Genomic DNA, 25,522 nt, shown 5'->3' with positions numbered 1-25,522 from the left:
AGACTCTACATATCCCTCAGTAGACCTACTCTGACAATGAATAGTTCCCACTAATAAGAAATGTCTTTACATGAAATCAAAATAATTCCCACAGCAAATATTTGAGTACCTACTATATTCCAGGCACTCAGGGTCAGGGGTCTGGCCCAAAAAACATGCTTCAAAAGAAAAAAAAAAGTAATAAAAGATCTTTTTTAAAAAATGATCCCTACCCTCAAGGAGCCCAAACCTTTAGTTGGAAGACAGTTATGTGATCATTATAATGCAATAATAGGAACGTAGGTTCAACATGCAGTACGAATGAAAGGAGCACCTAATTCTGCCTTAAAAGGCAAGAAAAGTCTCCTGAAAAGAAACAGCATTTGAACAGACCCTAGAAGGATGAATCAAAATATGGTAAACCGACAAATGGGAGCAGAGGTTTGAGAGCATGAGAGACGTGGTATATCCTCAGCCTCACGCACAGCTCAGCAACTGGGGGAGCATGTGTGAGGGAGGGAAATGGTGTGACACGGGCAGGTTAGGTAACTAGAGGTAGGGGTTGTGGAAGGCTTTCATGTCGGCCAAAAGGTTTCAGATTTCATCCTGCAAATGGCAGGAAGCCACAGGCAAATTTTAAGCAGGTTAATGACATGATCAGGCTGAACGTGGTAGAAAATTCATTCTAACCAGGGTCTGGAGAATAGACTGGAAGGAAATAAGATTGCAGAGACAGCAAAACCACCACAGTCTGTCTCACACTCCACACACCATTCACTCACTTTTCAGTATGGGGGACAGATCCAAATCCACCAACTGGATGAAACTTCCTGCAGTTCAGAGCAGCCCCCTCAGCGCCTGCCTAGAGTCGGTCAAGGAGGGAGATTAACAAATTCTGCAATTGTTTGAATACAAGGGAAATGGGGGAGAGAGAAAGAGACTGGTTTCCAAGTGTCGGATTAGCAGTACTAATACCACTGAGATAGAAAAGAAGGGCTTTCGTGCTGGGGCGGAATGGGGAAAGGGCACGAGAACAGGGGTGGTGAGCCTGATGTCGAGTGTGGAGGAAGAATGTGATCTGAGCATAGAACTCAGGAGAGACATCTGAGTTAGCATCATACATTTGATCTTAAGAATCCACTCCCTGGTGGACTGAAGCTGTAGGAATTGCTGAGATGCCCCAGGAATCGAAGGTAGTGGAAGAAGAGAAGAGGGTCAAGAACAGCGCCCGGTAGAGTAGGGTTAAATTTTAAGGGTAAGCAGAGGAAGAGAGCAGAAGGTGAGAGACTATGAAGGGCTTGCCAGAGAGGTAGAAGGCCGCCAGGCTAAAATAGTGTCGCAGAAGTCGAGACCTGAAAAATCTCAAGAAAGAGACATCAGTGGACAGGATCAAGCTCTGCAGGAAAGAGTTTTTTAGTTTTTACTTAAAAAGATGCCATGAAAAGGGAATGATACATGCAACTCATACATGCTAGTCTCAAAGGATTCAGAAAAAAAAAAACTAAGTAGCCATAATGCACACAGTAGTCACAGAAATGATGTATATTTGCATGTCCATCTATCTGTATGTGGAGAGACACGCAGAGAAAGATGAAATTGGCATATTATATTCACAAATATTCTCAGTAAGAATATTTGGGAGTTCTCCATGCTATTCTTGCAATTTTCCTGTAAGTTTGAAATAATTTTGTTAGTTTGAAAAAATGAAAAGGTAAAGAAAATGGTGCCCAGAGGATTTTGCAAGGAAGAGGTTACCGGTGGGCTGAGCAGAGCAGTGTGGGTGGGGTGGTGAGAATCTATGCTCTCTTGCAGGGTGTAGAGGGCACAACCAGAGAGGGAAAAGGAAGGCCAGTGCAGCCTACACCTGCAAGACTCCTCACGGGATTAAGAGATGAGGTTTAACTGGAGAATGAGATCAAGTGAGGGATTCTTGCATTTTTTTGTTCATAAAAGAGACAGAAGTACATTCACAAGCTGCAACGTGGAGAAACCAGAGACAGGGCAAGGAAACAAAGAAGATATGTCAGAAACAAAGCCCCTGAGACCATTTAAGCCTATGCATCTTCACTTTTAAAATACCGACAACTGATGTTCATCATCATCCCTTTCTATGGAAAGTCCTACTCGTGCAAAGGGCTTTACTTTAAACCCAGTCATCCCCCTTCACTTTACCTTTCCACATAGGTCTTGTCCTGGATCATTCCGTGCTCCCCTATGAACCTTAATGGCTTTTCCAAATCTTAGTTCCGCTGTGTAGCCAGAACTGGACCCAGTACTTAGCTAAGGGTCTGACCTTTGCCAGATTGTACAAGTGAGCACATTCCCAATAGCAGAAGAGCCTTCCCAGGCACAAGTCAATAGGAAAAAATAGAAACTTCTCCAGTTAAGTGAAACTTTGAAAAAATGAAATAGGATGTTTCCTTTCTTGCCACTCTAAAATAACTCTTGAATTTCTAGGCAAGGCAAAGGCATGACAGGGTGAAAGGTATGTAGGATCTTTGACTAATTGATATCAAAGTCCTTATAATCACATCGTAAGTTCTCTTCCCACATTACCTCTTATTATAAGAATATAAGAGCTATTATTTTGGTTTTGCCTCCAACACCATCAAGAGAGCTATGCTCCTTTTATTCATCTGAACGTAGAGTCCTCCCTTACTGACGCTAAAAATGGGAGCCAGTTAATGCATGTGCTCTAAATATTCTTAATATTATCAGATGGAATTGATAACCCCTGCTCAAAGTATTTGTGTTTTATTGTTAATGAACACAACAGACACATCTCTATGTCAGAGCTGATCTCGGAGCCCAGGCACAACCCTCAGGGTTGATCAGGGTAACAGCAAGAATGACTTTTGTTTTAAAGCAGATGAACCTTTGGTTGAGACAGAGCATGCATCCTCCCCTCTGCTTATAGCTTGTAAACCTGAAAGCCATGAAAGAGAAACAGCCAGACACTGCCTTTCACAGGGTTGGGGGCAAACTACCCTTGGATGGCACGGTATGAAAGAACATTAATAACTAAGTACAGATCTTACTAAGAAATTATCATCCCCGCATTAGGCATCAGGATTCCCCAATGTGAACGCTGTACCAATGGCCACTGCTGTGTGTGTGCTGGGAAAACCCAGTGCCATTAAGCAGTTATTCTTAGTGCATGGAGTATGGACTGATTGTGAGTATTGGTAACAAAAGAACCCCATTGAGAGCAGGATGGAATAGAGGATTTCAGTGCTGGTGGAGATTAAGTAGCCTGAGAATGGCTTTGTATATTAACTTGAGGGAACTCAGGTCTTGCGACCTAAAAAGTGACACCTGATGTCTCAATTGTCGGGTAATAAATCTTCAGTAAACCACAGATCTCAAGTAGTCTGCTCAGAAGGTGAGAGAAATCACAGCAAGCCCGTAAATGTCTTCCTTTCTGGGGACTGAAATGCCATCTCTGGGCACTTACATTTCTGTGAATAGCGGATTTAACACTTGAGACTATTGAAGTTTCATAAAATGATGAGTCCTTGGCCTTGTTGACAAAGCACCCTGTGAAGAGTACTATTGTAATCTGAATTGTCAGCTGCAAAGGTATAACATGATTAAAACCAAGTGGTAACCCAAGATTTCGGGTCCAGTACCCTAAGGAAAAAATTCCTCATAGCTTTTTTTTTCTTTGTTGATGGGAATGAACACAGAGAACTGGGACATGTATGGTCGGATAGGAGCAGAAAAAGCTCCTGTTCACTCTTTTTCTAGCAATTAAAAGGCTGACAGATATTTTTTATTTTTATTTTTTGAGACTTTAGTTATTGAAAGAGAGAGAGCACGCAAGCACGAGTCGGGGGAGAGGCAGAGGGAAAAAGCATCTCAAGCAGACACCACGCTGAGTGTGGAGCCCAATGTGCGGCTTAATCTCAGGACCCCGAGATCATGACCTGAGCTGAAACCAAGAGTCAGATGCTCAACTGACTGAGCCACCCAGGTGCCCTTAAATGACATTATCAGGGGTGCCAGTGTGGCTCAGTTGGTTAAGCGTCTGCCTTCATCTCAGGTCATGATCTCGGGGTCCTGGGATCGAACCCCATGTCCAGCTCCCTGCTCAGTGGGGGGTCTTCTTCTCCCTCTCTCTGCTCCTCCCCCTGCTTCTGCACTCTCTTTCTCTCAAATAAATAAATCTTTAAAAAATAATAAAATAAAATGACATTATCAGAATCAATAAATATTTATAGATTGTAGCACATGGGTTTTTTTGTTTGTTTTTTACCTTCATGAACAGTGAGGATGGCCATGAAAATAGCCACTGTGTTTTATTAACACACCTGATAAGATTGTACAACAGCAGTTTTCTTCTAGGTCCACTATAAGAAAGAATGCTCTTGGCCTGTCTATTTGCAGAGCCTTCTTGCCCACATCTCTCCCAGGCAGCTCCATATACTGCATGGAAGGAAGAAACTTTTTTTTTCTTTTTTTTTTTTTTAAGATTTTATTTATTTGACAGAGAGAGACACAGCGAGAGAGGGAACACAAGCAGGGGGAGTGGGAGAGGGAGAAGCAGGCTTCCCCTGGAGCAAGGAGCCCAATGTGGGGCTCAATCCCAGGACCCTGGGATCATGAGCTGAGCCAAAGGCAGATGCTTAGGCACCCCGAAGAAAGAACCTTTCTTAATTGAAATATAGAAAAGGAAGTTTTTCTTTTTTGGAGTACCACAGGTAAGAATTCAAAGTGTAGACAAGCTCATCAGAACCTGGCCAATCCTCCAGAAAGCAAGGAGAACATGCTTTGAATTTCAGATAAGCCATTTATACTTAAAAATCTGAAATGCAAAGTAGTATTATTTAGGACTGTTTTAACAATCTCAATCTCATCATTATAGGGAAATTTCATTGGAAATAGAATACCATTTAATATTATACAGGAATAGGATGTCTTAGTAATTAGATCAGAAAAGTGAAATAAAAGTTGAACTCATTGCAATAATTTGATCATTCTTCATGGCAAGCTAAAACAATTTGAGCAGAAATATGATTTATTCACTTTAAGGGTTGTTTTTTTTCCTTGAATGACCCAGGTAACTGGTATTTTTCAATTAACATTGCACAGGTAGAGTTTTTTTAATAAGTGTGTTCAGAAAGAAAAAATACGTTGCAGTTATATACCACACTGATGCATATGGTCATATTACTGTTTTTACTAAGCATTTAATCATTCTTTCCAAAGGCCTCTTAACCCTGCTCGTTTTTCACAAAGTAATGAGTGCTTTATTCCTTGGAAACTATTTCTAAATGGCTTAGCACAATATAGTTACATAGTGTATCTATTATACCAGGAGTACATTTTGTTGTTACAAGACTTTGAAAAGCATAAAGACCGTTCGGAAATTGAAATATTTCCCCCAGATGTTTGATTGCCTAAGTACAGGCTATATTAAGGAACTGAAGCAAAACAACCCTTGTGGTTTCACAGATGTCCTATCACAGTGCAGACTCTTTTATAATCCTCTGAATAAAATCTAATTTGTTTCATCTGGTGAAGAGGTCATTTCTAGCTTCTGACCTATATGAGTAAGAAGATCTGATCATCTAAATTGTATCTCATATTTGACTTGTGCTTAGTTGGTAAACTGGATCATTGATGTCCTCTCTGGTTAAGATTTTTAAAAATATTCACTAGTTAAAATAAACTTGCATATTTTGATGTAGATTTGTACTTCCTTTGTATGTAGCCCTGTGGAGGTAAAGCTCTTTCCCCTCCCCCTCCCCCCAACCCCCCCCCCCGCACTTGGTAACACTTCATTCTACATTTGATGTCAAAGACTTGTCCTTAATATAAAGCCCATTCTAAGCTTTCTACTTCTTTCTAGAAAATTCGTAATCTGAAATTGCCAGGAGGAATTACTCAGCTAATCACTCTCATATCCTGAAATTAGGAAAGGACCTACAGTACTCTTTATCTCCTTTCAATTCTGTGGTCATCTTCCCAGAAGTGACCCCTAGTGTAAAAAATACTAAGGTAAAATATGAAGAATACCAATCATCTGACTTTACATTAACCAAAGATATCTTTTCAGAGTTATCAGGAACACTTGTCTCAATATGAAAGTGCAAAATCAAACTGCGAACCGAGAGGTCAATCTTCTGAAACAACCAATGGCCAACAACCTTCCAGAAAACCAGCCAATCACAAGATTCGAAACCAGCATAAACAACAGCATGGCCTGAAGTCTTTGGTGACTGAAGAGCTGGCTGTCAGTCACAGAAACCAGAACACTCCCAGACAGCAACAAAACCAAAATAAGCCTACTGACACTTCAGTAAAGCACAAAACAATCGGAATTATGAATGCGCCTAACAATGATTTACAACACTCAAGTGCACTTAGGAGCCAGGAGCCCAAAGTAACCTCCAATAAATTTGCTCCACCACAGCAGGCTCTTGATAAGGTATTGTACAAAAACTCTACTGGATATCACTCCATGAATGTTAAGAAAGAAAGAGGACATAAAGGCCAAGAAGAGAAAAGACTGTCACATCAGCAGCTACACATCAACACTCTTTCCAATATGGACTTGAACTACCTTAATGAGCTTACTAAGAAACAAGTGCCCCTGAGCCAGAAGGGCTCCCAGTCCATTCCTAACAAAAATGTTAATGGATCGAGGGAAAATAAACAACCCAAGCAGACTTACACAGAGACAAAATATAAGAACTTAGAAATATTATGGTAAGAATTCCCTTTTCTCAAGTGTTTTTTTAGAGGAGAAATGAGAGACCACTGAAGACAGCAGAGGGAGAATAGGGGGGTGGGCAGGTCATGGGGGTTGTCAGGGGAGAGGGAAACTTAACCTAACAAGGTCCTTGGCTCTGATTCCTTTTTTTTTTTTTTATGATTTATTTATCTGAGAGAGAGAGAGAGAGCGCAGCAAGTGTGGAAGGTAGGAGGGGCACAGGGAGAGGGAGAGAGAGAATCTCAAGCAGAATCCCCGCTGAGTGTGGAACCCAGTGCAGGGCTTGATCTCACAACACTGAGATCATGACCTGAGCCAAAACCAAGAGTCAGACGCTTAATGGACTGAGCCACCCAGGTGCCTGAGTTGGCTCTGATTTCTGCCTCAAATAGTCCACCTTCAATGTATTTTTCTTCTTCCTTGTCTCCTCTAGTTTTTCCACTGTAGTTAAGCCAGAGGTTGGAGGGAGGGAAGGAGGACAGAGGGACTGGTCGTTAAAAAAAGATCAGTCTATTTTGAGGGTTACAAATAATGTTTGGAGGAAACTATCTCCAACATTGTATTGACCTATCCTAAGGAAAGAATCGAAAATACAGAAAAATATGTATGCACAAAAATAACATCATTTATCAAAATGACAATAATCCAGCAATAAGGAAAGGTTTAGGTAAATTATGGTATTAAATGTCATGTAACCGTTAAAAGTTACTGTTATGAGGAAACACTTCTATAAAAAAAAAAACAACAGTAAGTTACAAATATATACCTAAGGAGTAGGAGCTCTACTATGTAAAACTATGCACAAAGGAAGAAAAATGCACCAAAATGTCAATAGTGGTTATTTCTGGCAAGAGACATTGGGGTTGTTTCTAATGTCACCTTCATACTTTCTGAATTGTCCAAGTTCCCTGCAATGTAGATGTATTCCTTCTATAATCAGAAAAAAAGTTATTTTAAAAATCACCTCAGGGGACATTTCCTGATGTCGTTCAATCAAATGTGTTTATCACGTACCTGATACGCACTAAATCCAATGCTAAAATGCTATAGAAGATACAAAAGTAGTATGACGCACAGGTGCCTTCCAGGAGCTTACTTTCAAAGTAGGGAGGAAATTTTGCATATCTGAAGGGATGAGAAGACATTTCAGTGCTATACTTGGAGGTATAGAACATACATTCAATAAAATTCAGATTTAGCTTCCTGGAAGAGATTGTGATAGATAGCAAGCACCCTGGTCTTTTTTTCCTGACTTTAGAGGGAGTGCTTGTAACATTTATATCATGAAAAATATTTAACTTTTGGTAGACAGGGAGGAGGGACAGGAAATTTCTCCTATTCCTATTCCTTTTGCAAAGAGCTTTTATCACAAGTGGATTTTCAACTTTAAACTACTTACATTTATTATGATAATCCTATTTGGATTTATTTCTACCATCTTAACTTGTCCTTTCAATCACCCTATTGTTTCTACGCTTATTATATCTCTCTCTACATATAGATATCTAGGTCTCCTATTGAACTAATAGAGTTTTGTTACTTTTTCCCTCTACTGATTTGGAAATATACATTATCTTCCTATTTTAAGTATAGTTGACAACGATCCATCACAACTCAGTGATCTGACAAGTTTATACATTATGCTATGTTCACAAGTGTAGCTATCATCTGTCCCATTACATTGCTATTACAATACCACTGACTATGTTCCTTATGCTGTGACTTTTATTCCCATGACATTAATTCCGTAAGTGGAAGCCTCTCTCCTTCACCCATTTTGCCCAACCTACCACCTCCTTCCCTCTGGCCACCATCAATTTGTTCTCTGTATTTATAAGACTGATTCTGCTTGTTACTTCTTTTTTTTATATTTCATTTATGAGTGGAATCATATGGTATTTGTCTCAGTCAGGCTTAATTCACTTAGCATAATGCCCTCTAGGTCCATCCAACTAATTTCTCAAAAAACTTAACTAGGCTAGTGTTGATATTTCTATTCTCCTCCAGGACATATTCAGAATCGCTGGATTGTTTTAATCCAGTTGCCCTTTGGTATTTTTGCCCAGCACTTTGTCCAGCACCCATATCTCCAAAAATTATTGCTTATTGTATACAATGTTTTAAATTTAACTGTTTATTAATGTCTTTGCCTCACAGTTTTTCTTCCATTTTGTGCTTTCTTCCTGAAGTAGATATTATTTGGAAATTTTTTCAACAAGAGTAGGTCACTGGTAAATTTACCTGAAATTCCTTTATGCTCTATCTTGAATTATAGTTTAACCTGGTAAAGAGTTAAACTCTTTGAAAACATTTTTCTATCTCCTGGTTTCTGTGAAAAGTTTTTTGTCAATATTTCTTTTGTTTTCATCTTTTAAGGTCCCTCCCTCTGTTCTTGGCGTTCTGAAGTTTCACTGTATTAGGTCTAGGTATGAAATCTTGAATCCTTCTTGTGATTCCTAAACCTGAGGATTCATCACTTTCATAAATTCTACAAAATTATCATCCATGTCCCTTTATTAAGAAATAGTCATAAGAAATGCTACGTATCTAATGAAATATTATTTACCCTATTTTCCCTCCAGGAACACCAAAGAGATGTATATTAAAATCTGTTATTCTAGACTCTAGGTCTCTAATCCAGTTTCTTATTTTCTATCATTTATCTATCCATGTTTCTGAGAAATTTCTTCCCATAAGTTTCCCAACCCAATAACTCTTTTCAGCTGTAGCCAGTATGGCTTTAATGTATCCACTGAGTTGTAAATTTCAATAATATTTTTCATGTCTAGAATTTTTATTTGGTTCTGATTAAGACTTCCTGTTCTTTTTTCAAAATAGGTTTCTCAGGGTTTTGATTTCTTCTTTCAGGTCTTTAATCATTTTAAACATGCTTGCTTTAAGAATGCTATCTAATATTCTATGATCAGAAGTTCTTAGAAATCTAGCACTGCTTCTTGTGTGTATGCCTGTGTCTGCTGACTCTTCTACTTGGTAGATTATTTCCTCATATATTCTAGGATTTTGGATTGTGAATATATGTTTAGCCATCTTGTCTGTAGATGCCTAGGCAGGCTTGAGAAGGAGTGCATCCCTCCAGAGAACTTTTATATTTGCTTCTGCCAGATATGCAGAGGTATCCCCCTCCGGGATCATTTTTATGTCATTTTTTTTGGTGTTGGAATCCATGACTAGGTGGGTAAGGTAAATATGAACCCCAAACACTGTCCCATGGAAATTCATAAGGAATTTTTTTTCCAGTTGAGAACCTAGACCAAGACAGATGGGCTTGCTTTGTTGATTCACTAATCCAACTTTTTATCAAGGACGTAGCTCTCCAAGGCCTTCACGCAGGCATCTCAGTTGATTTCTCACCCGACACGGGGCCAAGATTTCACATATCCTGTGCACAGTGAAGTGCTAGAACTCAAGCCCATAGGTCCAAAACTCCCGCAAAGCAAGCCATAGCTTCAGCTCATCCAAAATCTGCTTTACTTTTGTTCCTTTTTTGGTTTTGGTCTCAAAGATTCCCTGCCTCTCTTACAAATTTGCCTATGTATTCAAAAGGATGTCTGTTTAAATTTAATCCAACATTTCCAGGTATTTTGTAGTGGCAAGGACTTTTAAAGGGGTGTTTTCTTTTTCTATTCTGAATGCACTAAATGGAAGTTCTAAATAAGAGCTAGACTATCCTAAAGAAAACTAGGAGGATTTTAAGAAATTAATGTATTTATGAAAAGATTAGGCTAGGGATGCCTGGGTGGCACAGTCAGTTAAGCATCTGACTTTTGGTTTCTGCTTGGGTGACGATCTCAGGGTCATGAGATCGAGCTCCGCGTCAGGCTCTACGCTCAGCACAGTCTGCTTTGGATTCTCTCTCTCTCAAATAAATAAATCTTTCTTAAAAAAATTAAGCTAAAGATCATTAATTTGATTTGGAGAACGATGAATACATCAAATTCATAAAGACTCTTATGCTAAAAGTCTTATGTAATCAGTTTTTAGTAACAGATTTGTGGGGTGTTTTTCCATTCAGGAAATTCCATCCTTCCTCGGACAGCCAACTCGTTAGAGCTTCTCCAGACTCACAGCTCACTCAGATAATGGAGCAGCATCAGCAAGCCTTAATGCAGCTGACCGAGGTGCAGCCCAGGGAAGGGGCCTCATCCAGCGTCACATTTCCACCTATATTGTCAAGGGTCGAAAGTGAATCCCAGCTCATTTCGGACAGAAGCCAAAGAAACCAAATGAAAATTAGTCGTAGCAATTCCGAAGGCTACCTGCTTCAACTAGAAAAAGGAAGAAAGCATAGGAAAAAGAGCAGCATCAAGGTAATAAAAGCATTTTACCAAATAACCTTTTAATTCTGATTATACAGATGGCCCTTGGTTTTCATTCCCTTACTTCTAGCCGTGGAAAAGGGATGGTCGTTACTGAGCCAATGCCACACAAGTTCTGAGGCACTTCCCGATTTGATTCCTGCTGCTACCTGAAATGTCCCTCCTTTGTGCTTCAGCTCAGGGACAGGGCTCCTTTTGGCCCCAGGTTAAACATGACACCCTCAGAAATGTTCCCCACCCCCTGTCTTGGCCCCTAGTCAAGGCTGAGTCTCTCAGGACCTTCTCCTATCTGAGAAGACAAAGTAGGGCTGAGCGAAAATGCAAAATCTTTCCAGGAAGAAACGAAGGCACATGGAAGGAGTCTTTTTAGGTCCTCTGCATTTCTCCACTGTTGCAAGCATTAAAAACCCCCAGGAAAGGTCGCTTGCTTCTAATGTCAAATGGTAAGGAGAACACTGGAAAATGCATTCTGCGTTACAGGGCAACAGGGGAAGACGGGGTTGGAAGCAATGAGCCTTTGGTGATCTGGGTTCCCCCAGGAATAGACTCTGAAATGGAGATTCATGTGCAGGAGGCTGACTGAGGCGTGCCTCCCAAACCACCCCTGGAAGGGAGTGAAGTGGGGGGCAGGGCTGGCTGAGGGAGAGTGCAGTGAAGCAGGTGCAACAGAAGCCTCTAAGAAGCCCACAAGGGCTCTGAAGTCAGGATGGCTCTTTGAAGGTAAAGGGTGCAGGCTTTTGCTCCACCATGTGGACCAGCCATTGGCTATTGACTGCCCCCCGGGGGAGGGTTGGAACTTTGGACACCCCAGCTCCATCTGGCTGAGGGCGGTTCTTAGGGAGGGACCCAACTGGGAGCCATAGCAGACAGCACTCGCAGCAAGTGAAGAAATGAGTGCCTCGGTCCCGAGGGACATTCACTATAAGGTGGTTTTAGGGAATCAACCTTTGTTCAATTCAACACAGCTGAATTCCTATTAGGAACTGTGGTAGGTGCCGAGAAGAAAAGAGAATGAGCCATGACCCTTCCTCGTGTAGACACACAGGAAAATAACTGCATATAATGTTGCCACTGGGGGGAGAGGGGGAGAAAGGTATGTATGGGTTGCACAGAGGAGCACAAAGGAGTTTGGGTTGACATCCCAACCTCGGGGGTCAAGCAGAGCTTCAGGGGATAATTCGGAGCCAAGATTTAGATGATCAAGAGTTAATACAAGGGACACCTGGATGGCTCAGTCGGTTAAGCGTCTGCCTTTGGCTCAGGTCATGATCGCAGGGTCCTGGGATTGAGTCCTGCCTCGGGCTCCTTGCTCAGCAGGGAGCCTGCTTCTCCTTCTGCCTACCGCTTCTCCTTCTGCCTGCCACTCCCCCTGCTTGTGCACTCGCGTGCTCTCTCTGACAAATAAATAAAATCTTAAAACAAAAAAAGAGTTAACGAGAAAAGACCGAAAGAGCATTACAGGCAAAAAGGACCAGCCTGTAGCTTAGTCCCTAGCAAAGAGTAGACCATCAAATAAATGTTAGTTTCCTTTTCCTTCTTCTCTCAGTAAGTTGAGTTCATGTCTTACAGAGAAGAGGTGGCAGAAAGTACCCCGATGACCATGTGCATCACCGGAAGTCTAAGAGCATGGGAGGGTCAGAAGGGGAAGAAAAAAACTTCCAGACACTGCTGCCCAAACCCCCTTTCCAACTCAGAAAATCCCTCCCTTCCTGCTTTCTTTCAGGAATGTTGCGACACACCCGCATCCATTTGCGGGGGCCAACACCTTCACCCTGCATCTAACAAATGCACAGAAGCCCTCTTTGTCCTTTAAGCTACTCCAGAAGCTCAAATGATTGAGAACCGTGTGCTATTTGTATAGGACAGCAGGTAGCCGGGGCACCAGGCAGGGGGAATCATTATCCAGGTCGTGCCCATTTGCTCGTCACAGCAAATCTTGTGGTTTCCAAGGGACTCGATTTGAATCACATTAAAAATTTGAGGCTTTGTTAAACTAACAAGCCCAAGCACCGTTCCCCTTCTCCTGGCAGTTCTGATGCAACTGATTTATGAACGCTAAGCATCGTCTGTGCTGAGAAATCCAGACGTCAGGCAGTAAGAGATGGACACAGCGGAAGGGATGACAAACCGCATAGAAGTATCTATTGCCATTGGCCACAAAACAACTGCTTAAGGAGTTCTGGGATGGCTGAGCTCCAGTCATTAACTCACATTGTCACAGACAGTCTGGGTATTGCTGCTTGACGGCTTCTAAGAAGAGGTTTATTTGGATTAAATTGAGCAACCACAGAGCACATTTCCTTCTCTTGCTGTTCCCCACTATCAGAGGCATTGTTTTTTGCCCTGCTTTTGAGTAACTTTCTCACACTCAGACATCTGAGGAATGTTCTGGAGGAAAGCCCTGCCGTGTCCCCCCACAGCAGTGTACGGCGTTTCAGAGTTGAAAACAAGTCCTCATAGGAGAGTCAAGGTCAATTTTCAGTTCAGGCACACTTTGCCCCACGTTTACAGTAGAAGTCACTCCTCGAGCTTGAGAGGTGGGATTAGTTACTGGCAGAAACATGCCATCAGGAAAATCTGGGGCCGTCCTCTGCCAAGGGGACCATCAACAATGAACACCAGTTCAGTGTGGTGTTCGAAATCATCAGCCCGGGGCCAGGGATGGCGGAGGTTAGCTTGTGCAGGTCTCCTGCAAAGACTAGCCATGAACACCATCAGGGGTTTGTGGAGAACAGGATTATATTTTCCTCCTGTGTTTAGAGACCCAACAGGACTATCACTGTTGATTTAATTTGGGGGGAGGGTAGGGGGAGCATGCTATTGTGAACTTTAAGTCTTGTAACAGCCAAGGAGAACTAAATCAAAGTAAATTCTGAGGATTATTTTACTATAAAAGCCTTTTGAAGAGGCAGAAAGTAGATTAGTGGTTGCCTAGGGCTGGTGGGGGGGGGGGCAGAGGAGTGGTTGCTAATGGGTACAGGGGTTTCTTTTCAGGGTGATGAAAATGTTCTAAAATCAGATCATGGCAATGTTTGCACAACTTGATGAATACACTAAAAACCACTGAATTGTACAACTTCAAATGGGTGAATTTTGTGGTGTGTGAATTCTATTTCAGTAAAGCTGTTAAAAAAAAAACGATGGAAAGAGATCAAATGAAATTATAGCACTGAGAGCCAGTCAAGATTACTTGAGGCAAACTTAAGTAAATCCAGATTTTTCATTGCCAGTCACCCAGAACAAACTCTCTTAGGAACCATGCTCTCTCTCCCTTGTGAAAAGGTCTCTTTGCTAGAAGCAGCTCATGCTGGAAGGAGTTAGTAGCATTTGGATACTCATCCCTCTCCTTGGACCACATTGTTTACTTTGTGTCAATATTTAATGCTACTGCCTTTGCTGTTTTCCTACGATAATCAAGATGTTTATTCTGATTATTGGAGGGGCTAGTAAAAACTGGGACAACATGGGGGGGGTGGTGCAGGGAGCAATTATTTGTGCTTCACACTGTACCTTCTGTGTCAGCTCAATGATTAAAGTTAAGCTGCTTCACGCTAAGTATGTGATTTCTGGCCACTGATCATTTCTCATCAGTTTTGGACAAATTGGATTTATGACCTGGAGATGAGCAAGGCTCTCTTCCTTTTTCATTATTGGTTTACTTTGGCAAACAGAAAGTAACTTACCGATTGCAAAACAGCAGTACAGATGCCAGGCCCAAAATAAAGAACAAATTCGCAATTGCCAAGTACAAGATACTGGAGTTCATTCACCTATTAATAATTAGGGGAGATGTTAAAATGTGGTCATACCCAGTGAAGTCAAGGTTTGGACAAAAAGTGCATTCTTACACACTGCTAATGGAAGTGTTCATTAAGGACCTTAAGTGTGTTTGTGATTTTGTCTCAGTAATTCCAATTCTATTCAGTTTAGATCTCAAAGCAATCATCAGAGTAGCCCACAAACAATGCTCATCCCTAGGACATCTTAAATGTTCAACATTTAGAATGTTATGTATGAAAGTCACATTTTTGAAAAATATTTAGTGACAGGGAAATACAGCATAATGCTAAAATACTTAGTGGAAAAAAAACTAATTTGTAGCACTTGGCAATTTTATGAAAATATGAACACGTAGATGTCAAGGGTACGAAGTAGCAGGAATGGTTTTGCCAGGTGATTTTTTTCTCTAAGGAGATTTAGGATTTTGAAAAGCCTCTAATGAAAAATATTTTTTCTCTATACTTTAATATTTTTAATGATTTTAGCCCAACAACCTCTTTTTTTAAAAAAAATCATCTCTTGTGTTTTACAGTTAGATATAATGAAAGACTTGACTATAAATTTTGAAAATTCTAATCAGGGAAATTCTATTTGCAGGACTCAATCCTGGCAGCGTAGAAATGTTGCCTAAAAGATACAGGATTCTGGCTCTCTGAAGTACTGAGATACTAGAAATATTGCTTTCAGCTACAAGTCACACAATTACTGTTTACAGCAACTTCAAAATTATGAGCTCATTCTTCTCACCTACGGTTAATCCACAAATAGACAGTAACTAGCACTGGTGGTCCACAGCTCAAAACAGCAGAACCAATATTTGAATGGTTCTCTGGTTCCTTTCCTGACACGAGATTGCTGCTGCAGCTCCAGCTGTCATATCCACATTCAAGGCAGGAAAAGGAAAGGGCGGGGTCTCACCAGCCTTAATGAAAACTAAGATGCAAACTCTACCCTAGCCAACTTGCATTTATTCCTCATGGGCCAGAGCTCAGTGCTACAGATCTGGGGAAAGGAGTACCTGTCTCCAAGCCTCTATGGTGGGGAAGGACAAGGAGAAACTAACTGGTATGAGCTATGGGTAGTCAGCCAATAGGCCAGTGGGAGTAGAACACATTCTTGTAACCATTGATACAATGTATATTGGACACTTTTAAGATTTGGAAGTTACAGGTAGTAACTATACCCAATATGAGAATTTTTTTTTAAGTCTCTGGACAATCTGTCAAATTCTGTTTTAAGAGCTCGTTAGAGGGACAGCTGGGTGGCTCAGTCGGTTAAGCATCTGCCTTTGGCTCAGGTCATGATCCCAGGGTTCTGGGATTGAGTCCCTCATCGGGCTCCCTGCTCAGTGGGGAGTCTGCTTCTCCCTCTCCCTCTGCCTGCCTCTTCCCCTGCTTGTGCTCACTCTCTTCCTCCCTCTCTCTGACAAATAATAAATCTAAAAAAAAAAAAAAAACTCATTAGATATACTGCATATCTTAGGATTTAACATAATTTATAGGAACTTTCAAAATTTAGAAAAATCCTGAGCTTTGTCATTCTCATATAGCAAGGTAGTACCATGTACAATTAGTACAGAGCTGCCTGTCCCCTCTTCAGGATGGCTATTCTTTCTCTGTTCTAAGCACCGACTTCGTCTGTCTAAATAGAATCACTGTCACACTAGCTCTTTGGTGTTGTCCTTCCTATTCTTCCCAAGGAAGGAAACCAAATGAACTCACAACTCAAAGGATTTGGTATCCCCACAAGGGCATCTTCCCCAAGTAGCAAGTCAGTTTTAACATCAAAAGCAACAGTTTGGGGAATATCTTAATCTATCCTATGGTCAGGAAAGCATTAGTGTTTTTCCTGCCTGTTACTGAGCTCGAGTCATGATCCAAAAATTAAATTGCCTCATTATGTTACTCTGTCCCTTTAAATATTCAATACTAGTAAGAGTTGTCATATAAAATTACTTATGCCCTTCAAAATATTCAAAACCTCATTGACTAAAAGGAGTTCCTCAGTAGATCTTGCCTAGACTTTTTTTAAAAAGGTTTATTTGAGAGAGAGAGAGAGCACGAGCAGAAGGAGAGGCCGAGAGAGAGAGAAGCGGACTCCACACTGAATGTGAAGCCTGACGCAGGGCTTGATCTCACAACCCTGAGATCATATGACCTGAGCCCAAATCAAGAGTCGGAGACAACCAACTGAGCCACCCAGGTGCCCCAGATCTTGCCAAGACTCTTAACCCTTAAAAATTTAGTCTTTTCCTAATCAGAGAGGGAGACAAACCACAAGAGACACTTACCTCTAGGAAACAAACTGAGGGTTGTTGGAGGGGAGGTGGGTGGGGGATGGGGTAACTGGGGGATGGGCATGAAGGAGGGCACGTGATGGAATGAGCACTGGGTGTTATATGCAACTGATGAATCACTGAACTCTACCTCCAAAATTAATAATACACTCTATGTTAATTAACTGAATTTAAATTTTTTAAAAATTTACAGTCTTTTGAATGTTAGGACCTCATTAGACAGAGCACTCTCCTTTTGAAGCAATGCTTACCTGATTTAGAAATCATTTGGTTTTGTGAACTGTACAAGACCAGATGTAATAGTAATGGCAGCAAAAAAGTGGTGATGTATATGTTGTTTAGAACGTTAATAACAAAACAGCTCTTTATGCACTTGGAAATTTTTATTTATAATTTTCAGAATTCCAATTTTTTTGTTGTTGCAGAAGTTGGAAAAGTCAAAACATGTTAGCTGACCAGCTACAAATTACCCAAGAAGCTATTATCAATAACTGCCATTAGAGTGGAAGAAGGGTCAGGAAATGCACCCACTCTCCCAACCGTCCACACAAGCTTCCATTCTTTTCCTTATGTGGCTATGAGAGCGTAGTTGGGGCGGGGGGTGGGGCACAATTCCTTACAAGAAACTGTCTCTTTGTATTTCTAGAGCTCCAAGCTGAAAGGTTATCAGAAAAGAGACGTGAAGCTTGGAGGCCTTGGACCTGACCTTGAATCCATCAGAGACAAAGTGAGTGTGATGGACATACAACATTTTGTAGGCTTGGATTTGCCCCACTTGGATTTGTATTAGCAGAACTGTACAGACATGTCTCCCACCCACCCCCAGAACCAAGTCCTAATCCAAATGTCTCCATCTGAATAGAGACCCTTGTGAAATAGCATTAGTAATAGAGACCCAGATACTCCTTTTACCATAAGATAAAATTACCTAGCCAATGTTGTTTTATGTATCTACCTTTTAGTTAGTCTTGAAGGCCTGCACAGAAAAGGGGGCCACGTGCACATGAAAAGAGATGTGTGTGTTATATGGTCATTGGTCTTTCCCAATAGAGTGATGCTGGTAATTTTGAAGAGTGGCTACAGAGAAGACACTTAGGATAAGAGTTTCCCAACCCCTGAAAAGTGCATCCACTTTATTTCCTTTCCTCTAGTGAAAGAAGATCTCCATTTAATGTGTTTTAACTACAGTTGCACTCAAGGCATAAAAAGAGAGTATAGTTCAAAGTTGGAAGCCAAAATGAAAATAAATTGGGTAAATGCAACAAAGAAGGAGCAGAATGTGATTTAGACCCTGTTAAGGGAATACTGGGTGTGCTACGGCAGTGATGTCGCCCCTCAGAAAGAGACGGTTTCTAGGAGAAACATTAACTATCTCACTGCTGTTGCCTTACGCATGCTAACCCCATTTCCTCTCTGCTGCTGGTACAATATACCCAGCTGGCTAAAATGAGTGCCGCTTTTAAAGAGAGAACAGAGAGATCTAGCAGGACCTGTGCACTGTGGTAACCTGGTTTCTCTGAACAGAGGCAGAAATTAATCCAAAAAAAGGAATACGCGAAACAAGTTAAGGAGTATAACATGAAGACCCTATCCATTCTGTCAAAACCACAAACAGCGAAAACTGAAAGTCAATCTGCCATCCCTCGGCAGAAGGTAAGAAATCCCCACCAAGGCAGTTAGCTTTTCAATTAGAATTAAAAGGAAACCTTTGTTACCGCTGAGCAAATTCCCCGTGTTTTTTGAACCCAGGAGATGTCTTAGCTGCTGCCATTCCTGTGGCTACCCATCATTCACAGATACTGATACACAAATAAGAGGTACACAAATGATGCTGGTAAGGTTAGCCTGAAGTTCATCATGGTCTTTAGTCCCCCACATGTTTTCTTCTTGTATTTCAAATTTGACACACATAAAAATGAACAGTAAGGCCAGCAGACAGGAAAGGACACTCAACATCACTCATCATCAGGGAAATGCAAATCAGAACCACAATGAGATCACCTTACACCTGGTCAGATGGCTAGAATCAAAAAAGACAAGAAATAATGAATGTGGAGAAAAAGGAACCCTCAGGCACTGTTGGTGGGAATGTAAACTGGTGCAGCCACTGTGGAAAACAGTATGGAAGTTCCTCAAAATTTAAGAATAGAACTACCATATGATGGGTCGCCTGGGTGGCTCAGTAGGTGAAGCGTCTGTCTTCACCTCAAGTCATGATCCCAGAGTCCTGGGATCGAGCCCTGCATCGGGCTCCCTACTGAGCAGGGAGTCTGCTTCTCCCTCTGCCTGCCACTCCCCCTGCTTGTGCACTCTCTCACGCTCTGACTGGCAAATAAGTAAAATCTTAAAAAAAAAAAAAGAACTACCATATAATCCAATATATTCCACTACTGATTATTTACCCAAAGAATACAAAAATACTAATTTGAAAAGATATATGCACACATATGTTTATTGCAGCATTATTTAGCCAAGATATGGAAGCAGCCCAAGTGTCCATCTATAGAAGTATGGATAAGATATGGTGTGTACATGTACACACACAGAGAAACATATTACACAGCCTTAAAAAAAGGATGAGGGCACCTGGGTGGCTCAGTCAGTTGAGCATCTGCCTTCCTTTCAGGTCATGATCCCGGGGTCCTAGATCAAGTCCCGCATCGGGCTCTCTGCTCTGCAGGGAGTCTGCTTCTCCCTCTGCCCCTCCTCCCACTAGTTCTCTCAATCTCTCTTTCATAAAAAAATAAAATCTTTAAATAGAAATAAATTTTTAAGGAATTTTTAAAAAAGGATGAGATGGTGCCATCTGTGACAACATGGATGGACCTAGAGGATATTATGCTAAGTGAAATAAGTCAGAACTGGGAAAGATAAACACCATACAATTTCACTCCTACGTGGAATCTGAAAACCAAATAAGCAAAACAAGAAGCAGACTCCAACCTATAACTACAGAGAACAAATTAATGGTGGCCATAGGGGAGGTGGTGGGGTGATGGGCAAAATGTATGAAGGGGAGAGAGATTATCTCTCTGAAATGAGTAGATCATGAGCATGAATGGCACAGCGCAGGGAATGTAGTCAATGATACTGTAAGAGTGTTGCGTGATGACAGAGGATATAGAAGTTGAATCACTAAGTTGTACACCTGAAACCAAAGTAACAGTTTGTCAACTATACTCAAAAAAAAATTTTTTTAATTGAATAGTAAGGTGATTTCTTAGAAGAAACTAGCAATCCTGATAAATCCTCTCAATTTCCTTCCTTACCATTAAATTTTAAGGGATTAGTGTCTTCTTGCCATTTATGACTACATATGTCAAAGAAAAGTCCTTCATTGTTTCTTTCAAGTTCTTTTCCCTAGATTTTTCCCAAGGGACTATAATATATAGGTCCCTCTAGCCATGAAAAATTATTTCATAAAATACAGAATGTTCTCCCTCTCAGAGGTCATCCAACTATAAGTCAGGACGTGAATGACGTATGTTCAGCAGAGACACCGAGGCTTGCAAAGTCTCTGTCTCAGTCCCAAGAAGAACATGGGACCCTTTGCATGAGGGACAAGTGACCCTTTGGTGCTTTTAGGAATTTGTACTTCATGTTCTCTCTCACAGACCATCCTATTTTCTATTTATTGCCTTTCTTCCTCGGACCTTGAAGACCTCAGTCCACTTGATTGAGTTTCCATGGTGCCACTTTTTCTTTTTTCTCCAATCCATTATTTTTTCCATGAAGAGATTCAAGACAACAAGTCTGTAATTAGAAATTCCTACAGAAGTCACCTACACACACTGAGAAGTTTGGACATTTTTTTTTCCCTTCCAGCACCTGAATATACTATCTACTCCTATTTCAGCTATCAAACTTATTAAAATATAAAATTGATGTAAAGACAGATTTAGAAATCATATTTAGTGATCTCATTTTTATTGTAGTGCCTCTTGGAACTAACATCATTGAAAAAAGACTGCTTTTTCCAGTCTCCAGGCTTCTATGGATATACAAAAGAAAAGAATAATTTCCAACCGCTAATAAGTAGTTGCTAGAGTTCCAAGAGCCTGGGAACAAGAATAGTTGATGTAATAATGGAAGCTCAATTTTGTCAACTACAGTGATGTCTTTGGTTTCAAGCTGTAGCAAGTCCACTTTCAATGGAAAGGTCTGTTAATATCTCCTTACTAGAAGTTTGGTTTTAATAAGACCACCAGAAGCTAAATAGAGCCCATACATGAGAAATCTATTTTCAAACACTTTGAATAAAACTCCGTTTTATAAAGAAAACACCCCAAGGCACAACTCTGTTTCATTTTCCAGCTCTTTTTCATAGCAAACTGTTGTATGGCTAACTTACTTCATTGAAACTGTGCGTTATATTGCAGGACTTGCATTTCCCATCTGCTCTCCATTCCCATCCACATCTCAGTACCTTATGGTAGCAATAGTGTCTATTCGTATTACCAGTAAACATGTCCTAAGACTTGATTTCATTTAAGGAATCCAGGGGTCACTTCCCATTTCAAATGAAACTTTATCTTCATGCTTTCAGGCTTTGGAATATGCCAAGACCATCCCCAAACCCAAACCTTCAAATCTGACTGGCCAAGTATTAAAGGAAAAGAAAAATCCCACCTATACTCGAAAAGAAGATGCTCTGCCTGAAATCTCACTGCTGGAAATACTGCAGAACAGACACGAAAGGGAAAAACAGGCTGTGGCTGCTTTCAAAGTCCTTCACATTGTGTAGACAGCACATTTGTCGGAGACCAAAAATGCCCGGGGAATGGACATGGAGAAAAAACTCCAACCAACCTGTCTGCAGAGAGGGATGATCCTCTGTCCTCTAGCCACAGCCCATGTTTGCTTTGTACAGGATTTAAAATATGGGGCCTTATTACATTATGGAGCTGTATTTTACTTTCTAGGAAGATTTTTTTATTATTTACTTTCAAATCAGAATTTGGGGTTGAATAAGAACGGGGGAATAAAGGCTTTTAGTTTCATAGTGGATCTTTTCATTTCTTAAAAAATCCCTACCCTTCTTTGCATAATGAAAACCTTGAAGTGACCCAGCAAAAAAAAAAAAAAGTATCTAACTTCTGCTTCTCTCTTACCCTCCTGATAAGAAAAAAGTATAAACACTTCAGTTTCAAATAAAATGAATGTAAATTGGACTAACTGCCAGTACATTTGGAGATGCTGTTTCCCAAATAGTTCTAAAGTCTCTAAATTTAAAAATAAAATAAAATACCCCAATGTTCTCCTAACAGAGCATCGAGACATAAATTAGAAATCCAACAAGTCCAGAAACATCCATTCAGGCAACTCTGAGCGATAAACTTTCTCAAAGCTACTTGCTCCAAGTGCGTGAATATGCCAGGCATCTTGCCATCACAAACACTTAAAAATGTTACATCTGTGCTTTTATACACACACACACACACACACAAATGTTAGGTAAGAGGAGAAAGCATTCCATATTTCACGCTGTCAATATTAATAAATATTATTTACTTTTTATCTTTTGAAACTGAATAAACATTATCAAGTGATAACTGAATAAAATTATTGAGTCTTAAAATAATTATGGAAGAATTTAATTTTCTCTTACGTGCTTGTATTAGATGGGCATTGCATTCTTTGATAGTCATATCTGGAAATGGGCAATTTTAACACTAATTTAAGGGAAAATCTGTTTATGTATACAGGTGGCAATAAGAACTAGCTTTGGAGAGTTATTCCTTTGTTACAAACATTTTACATAAACCATCCTGTGGTATAAAATCTACCTGTACATGATTTGCTCTTAAAACTGAAAGCAATTAGAATGGGAAGTCTGGAAAAATTACACATATCCGAAGATAAATAGTAAACTGACAAATCACGTTTCAGTGGTATTTTGACAATTATATCATATGTGAAGCATTTTGGGGGAAAATCATAGCCTAAACTGCTCCTAAGATACATTCATAAAAGAAGAGGACACTTCATGGTACATGGTGAAGACTTTTCTAGAAACTTAAGAATTAAGATTTTTTTCTGAACGGCCCTAAACTTACTCTGGAAGATTAAATAACGCATATAGAGACATTTCTAAATTTAAAGGGACAGAGCAAATTTTTAAAATATTTCATTTCTATTAGAGTACCTTAAAAGAATTCAGAGCTTGGGATGGGCTTATCTTGTTCACCTACTAATTTTTCAGAAGAGGAAATGGAGATCAAGGTAGGGTTAATGACTCTTGACGTCTGTCAGTCCAACTGATAATAATGGGAGATGGAGTAGCCAGGTCTAAACTTCAGGCTTTCAACACCTAGGACAACGCTATTTGATTATTTGTTTGTAGGAAGGGGTTGTTCCTGTTTTCTGTGCGGGCAAGGAGCACGTAGTTATTATGAACTTCAGTTTTGGACATGAACTCTCGTTTCATTTTTAAGAAATATGCATTACTACATACCTGATCATATTTTAACACATACAATCTGGCAACTTCGTAACTACATTGTTAAAGTTGAAAGAGACACACATAAATTAACTCAGATGTTAACTCATAAAAGACACTATTTCAGTTTTGAGCATTTAAAACCCTCCTCCTAACCATTTCTCTGGTAGCTAAGCGCTGTTAAATCCTTCAATCCCTTCACTCATTATCAAGAGTCACACTTAGTTGAAGCAGGTAGCACAATTCAGTCTATGGCAAACATTTCAAAGAATCTTTACTTCCAAGGCAAGTCTGTATCATCCAGTATATAAACCCTAGAACATCACAATTCTTTGCACACAAATATTGAAAGTGACAAGTGGCATCTAAAAGGGCTGTGGCTACAGAAATAGAACATATTTGCTAAAAGCTGGGGGTTGAGATCAAAGGATGAACCAAAATAGGCCACTGTCTGGTCCCACCTGGTAAGATCTAGCAGATCACTGAAGCTATCATGATACCAAGCAAAGAGATTCTGCAGAAACAGTGAATGACAAATAACTTCTTTGCTCCTCCTCGAAATTAATGGCAACAATATTGATCTTCTATAGACCCAAGTGGATCAGTGATCAATTTTTACAATATTTCTGCTTCAGATATTTAAGAAGTAAAAACAATCTGCCTATTAGAAAACAAGGGACTTTAAACTTGAGTGACAGAATGATGGAGGGCCTGTATTTGACCAGATGTTATATGTGCCCACTGAAAGGCACAGGGCCTGATCTGCCTCATCTCTATGAAATGGTGTAAATAAAGGACCTTTAAACCACATATTCTCTCTTATTATAGACTCCTCTTTATGGTGTTTTTCCATCTTGAATTTCCAAGGAGAGCATCCTCTTAAGAGGAAGCTTTGTTCCAAGTAGCTGAATTTAATGACAGCTGTCTTCATGATGTTATTTTGTATATTAAGGAGTCTCTTGGGAGTTATCTAGAAACCAGACCAAGAAAAGACAATATTGAGGACTAAAATAAAGGGTAAGTCTAGCAAAACACCAATGCCTAATGGTTCCAATTGGGGCCCTATTATTGGTTAATGAATCATTGTCAAAACCTCACAGCAAGCATAAGCGTGCAGTCTAGTCTACAGTGAGAAAATGACTCTTCATCCCAACAGTTATTAGCTGGGAGTTGTTTGAAAACACATCCAGTAATTATAACAACACTGGAGCTAATTGAGAACTTTGAGTTGATAGCAAATGGTCTACAATAGCAAACTCAGGAGGTGGGGTGGTGTTCTTTTTTAACTACTTATTGACAAACAGCACAAAATCAATAGATTTGGGGTCATAGTCTGAAGATATCAGGATACATTTAGCTAATTATTTCCAAAATATTCTTGAAAACTAGATTACCATGATATTCAAAGTAGCACTTGAAAATATAAAATTCTTAAGGAAAAAAAATCAAAGTTACTCCTCTAAATATGCCTTTTTAAGATAACTTTATTAGAATAAGAATAACTCCTGAATAATACATATTTCATTCAACTTTCAAGTATTCATGGGATGATGACAGGACTTCTCTTCCCTAACTCTAAGTGTGTTTTCATAATTTCTATTCCTAATGTAAACAAAGACAAAAAGATACACGAATACTCCATTTACTTCTTTAGTTGTTTTCCCAGTGAGGGAAGGGTTTTAAACAAGTAAAATTGTTAATTATTGTGGATTTTGTTTATCCAGAGTGTCTCACTCCCCCTTTATCCCTGACTCTAAGGAGTTGTCTATATTGTCAGACAAAATTTCTATACTATAAAGACACTATAAAGGAGAAATATGTATTATAATAATTTAGATATTCCATTCTTTAAAATACATTGAAGTAGGATTCCAGAGTAGCTAAAATCTAATATTCAAAATCAAATTCAAAAAAATGTTTTGTTCCCTTGGGGTGCCTGGCTGGCTCGGTCAGTAAGTAGAGCATGTAACTCTCAA

The 25,522-nt window shown here is 40.0% G+C and overlaps 1 protein-coding gene across 3 annotated transcripts in view; it reads left to right on the top strand.

The window, feature by feature from the left end:
• Positions 1-21,974, top strand: part of JHY (junctional cadherin complex regulator) — a 52,196-nt gene extending 30,222 nt beyond the window's left edge. For 2 of the 3 annotated variants that reach the window (XM_028125980.2, XM_028125979.2), the window contains 5 exons: positions 6,038-6,690; positions 10,728-11,022; positions 17,754-17,834; positions 18,632-18,760; positions 21,654-21,974. In XM_028125980.2, coding sequence (XP_027981781.2) covers positions 6,038-6,690; positions 10,728-11,022; positions 17,754-17,834; positions 18,632-18,760; positions 21,654-21,851 — 1,356 coding nt within the window. In that variant the 3' untranslated portion in view covers positions 21,852-21,974. The remainder of the gene's footprint in view (positions 1-6,037; positions 6,691-10,727; positions 11,023-17,753; positions 17,835-18,631; positions 18,761-21,653) is intronic. The other variant, XM_028125981.2, reaches the window with a different exon arrangement.
• The last annotated feature ends 3,548 nt before the right edge of the window (positions 21,975-25,522 follow it).

The sequence above is a fragment of the Eumetopias jubatus genome, unplaced genomic scaffold (assembly GCF_037043125.1).
Source record: "Eumetopias jubatus isolate StellerSeaLion01/CBP00866 unplaced genomic scaffold, mEumJub1_p1.0 scaffold_13, whole genome shotgun sequence".
NCBI classification, from domain to species: domain Eukaryota; kingdom Metazoa; phylum Chordata; class Mammalia; order Carnivora; family Otariidae; genus Eumetopias; species Eumetopias jubatus.
The sequence above is the reverse complement of the archived record's forward strand: the minus strand, read 5'-3'. Positions and strand labels throughout refer to the sequence as shown.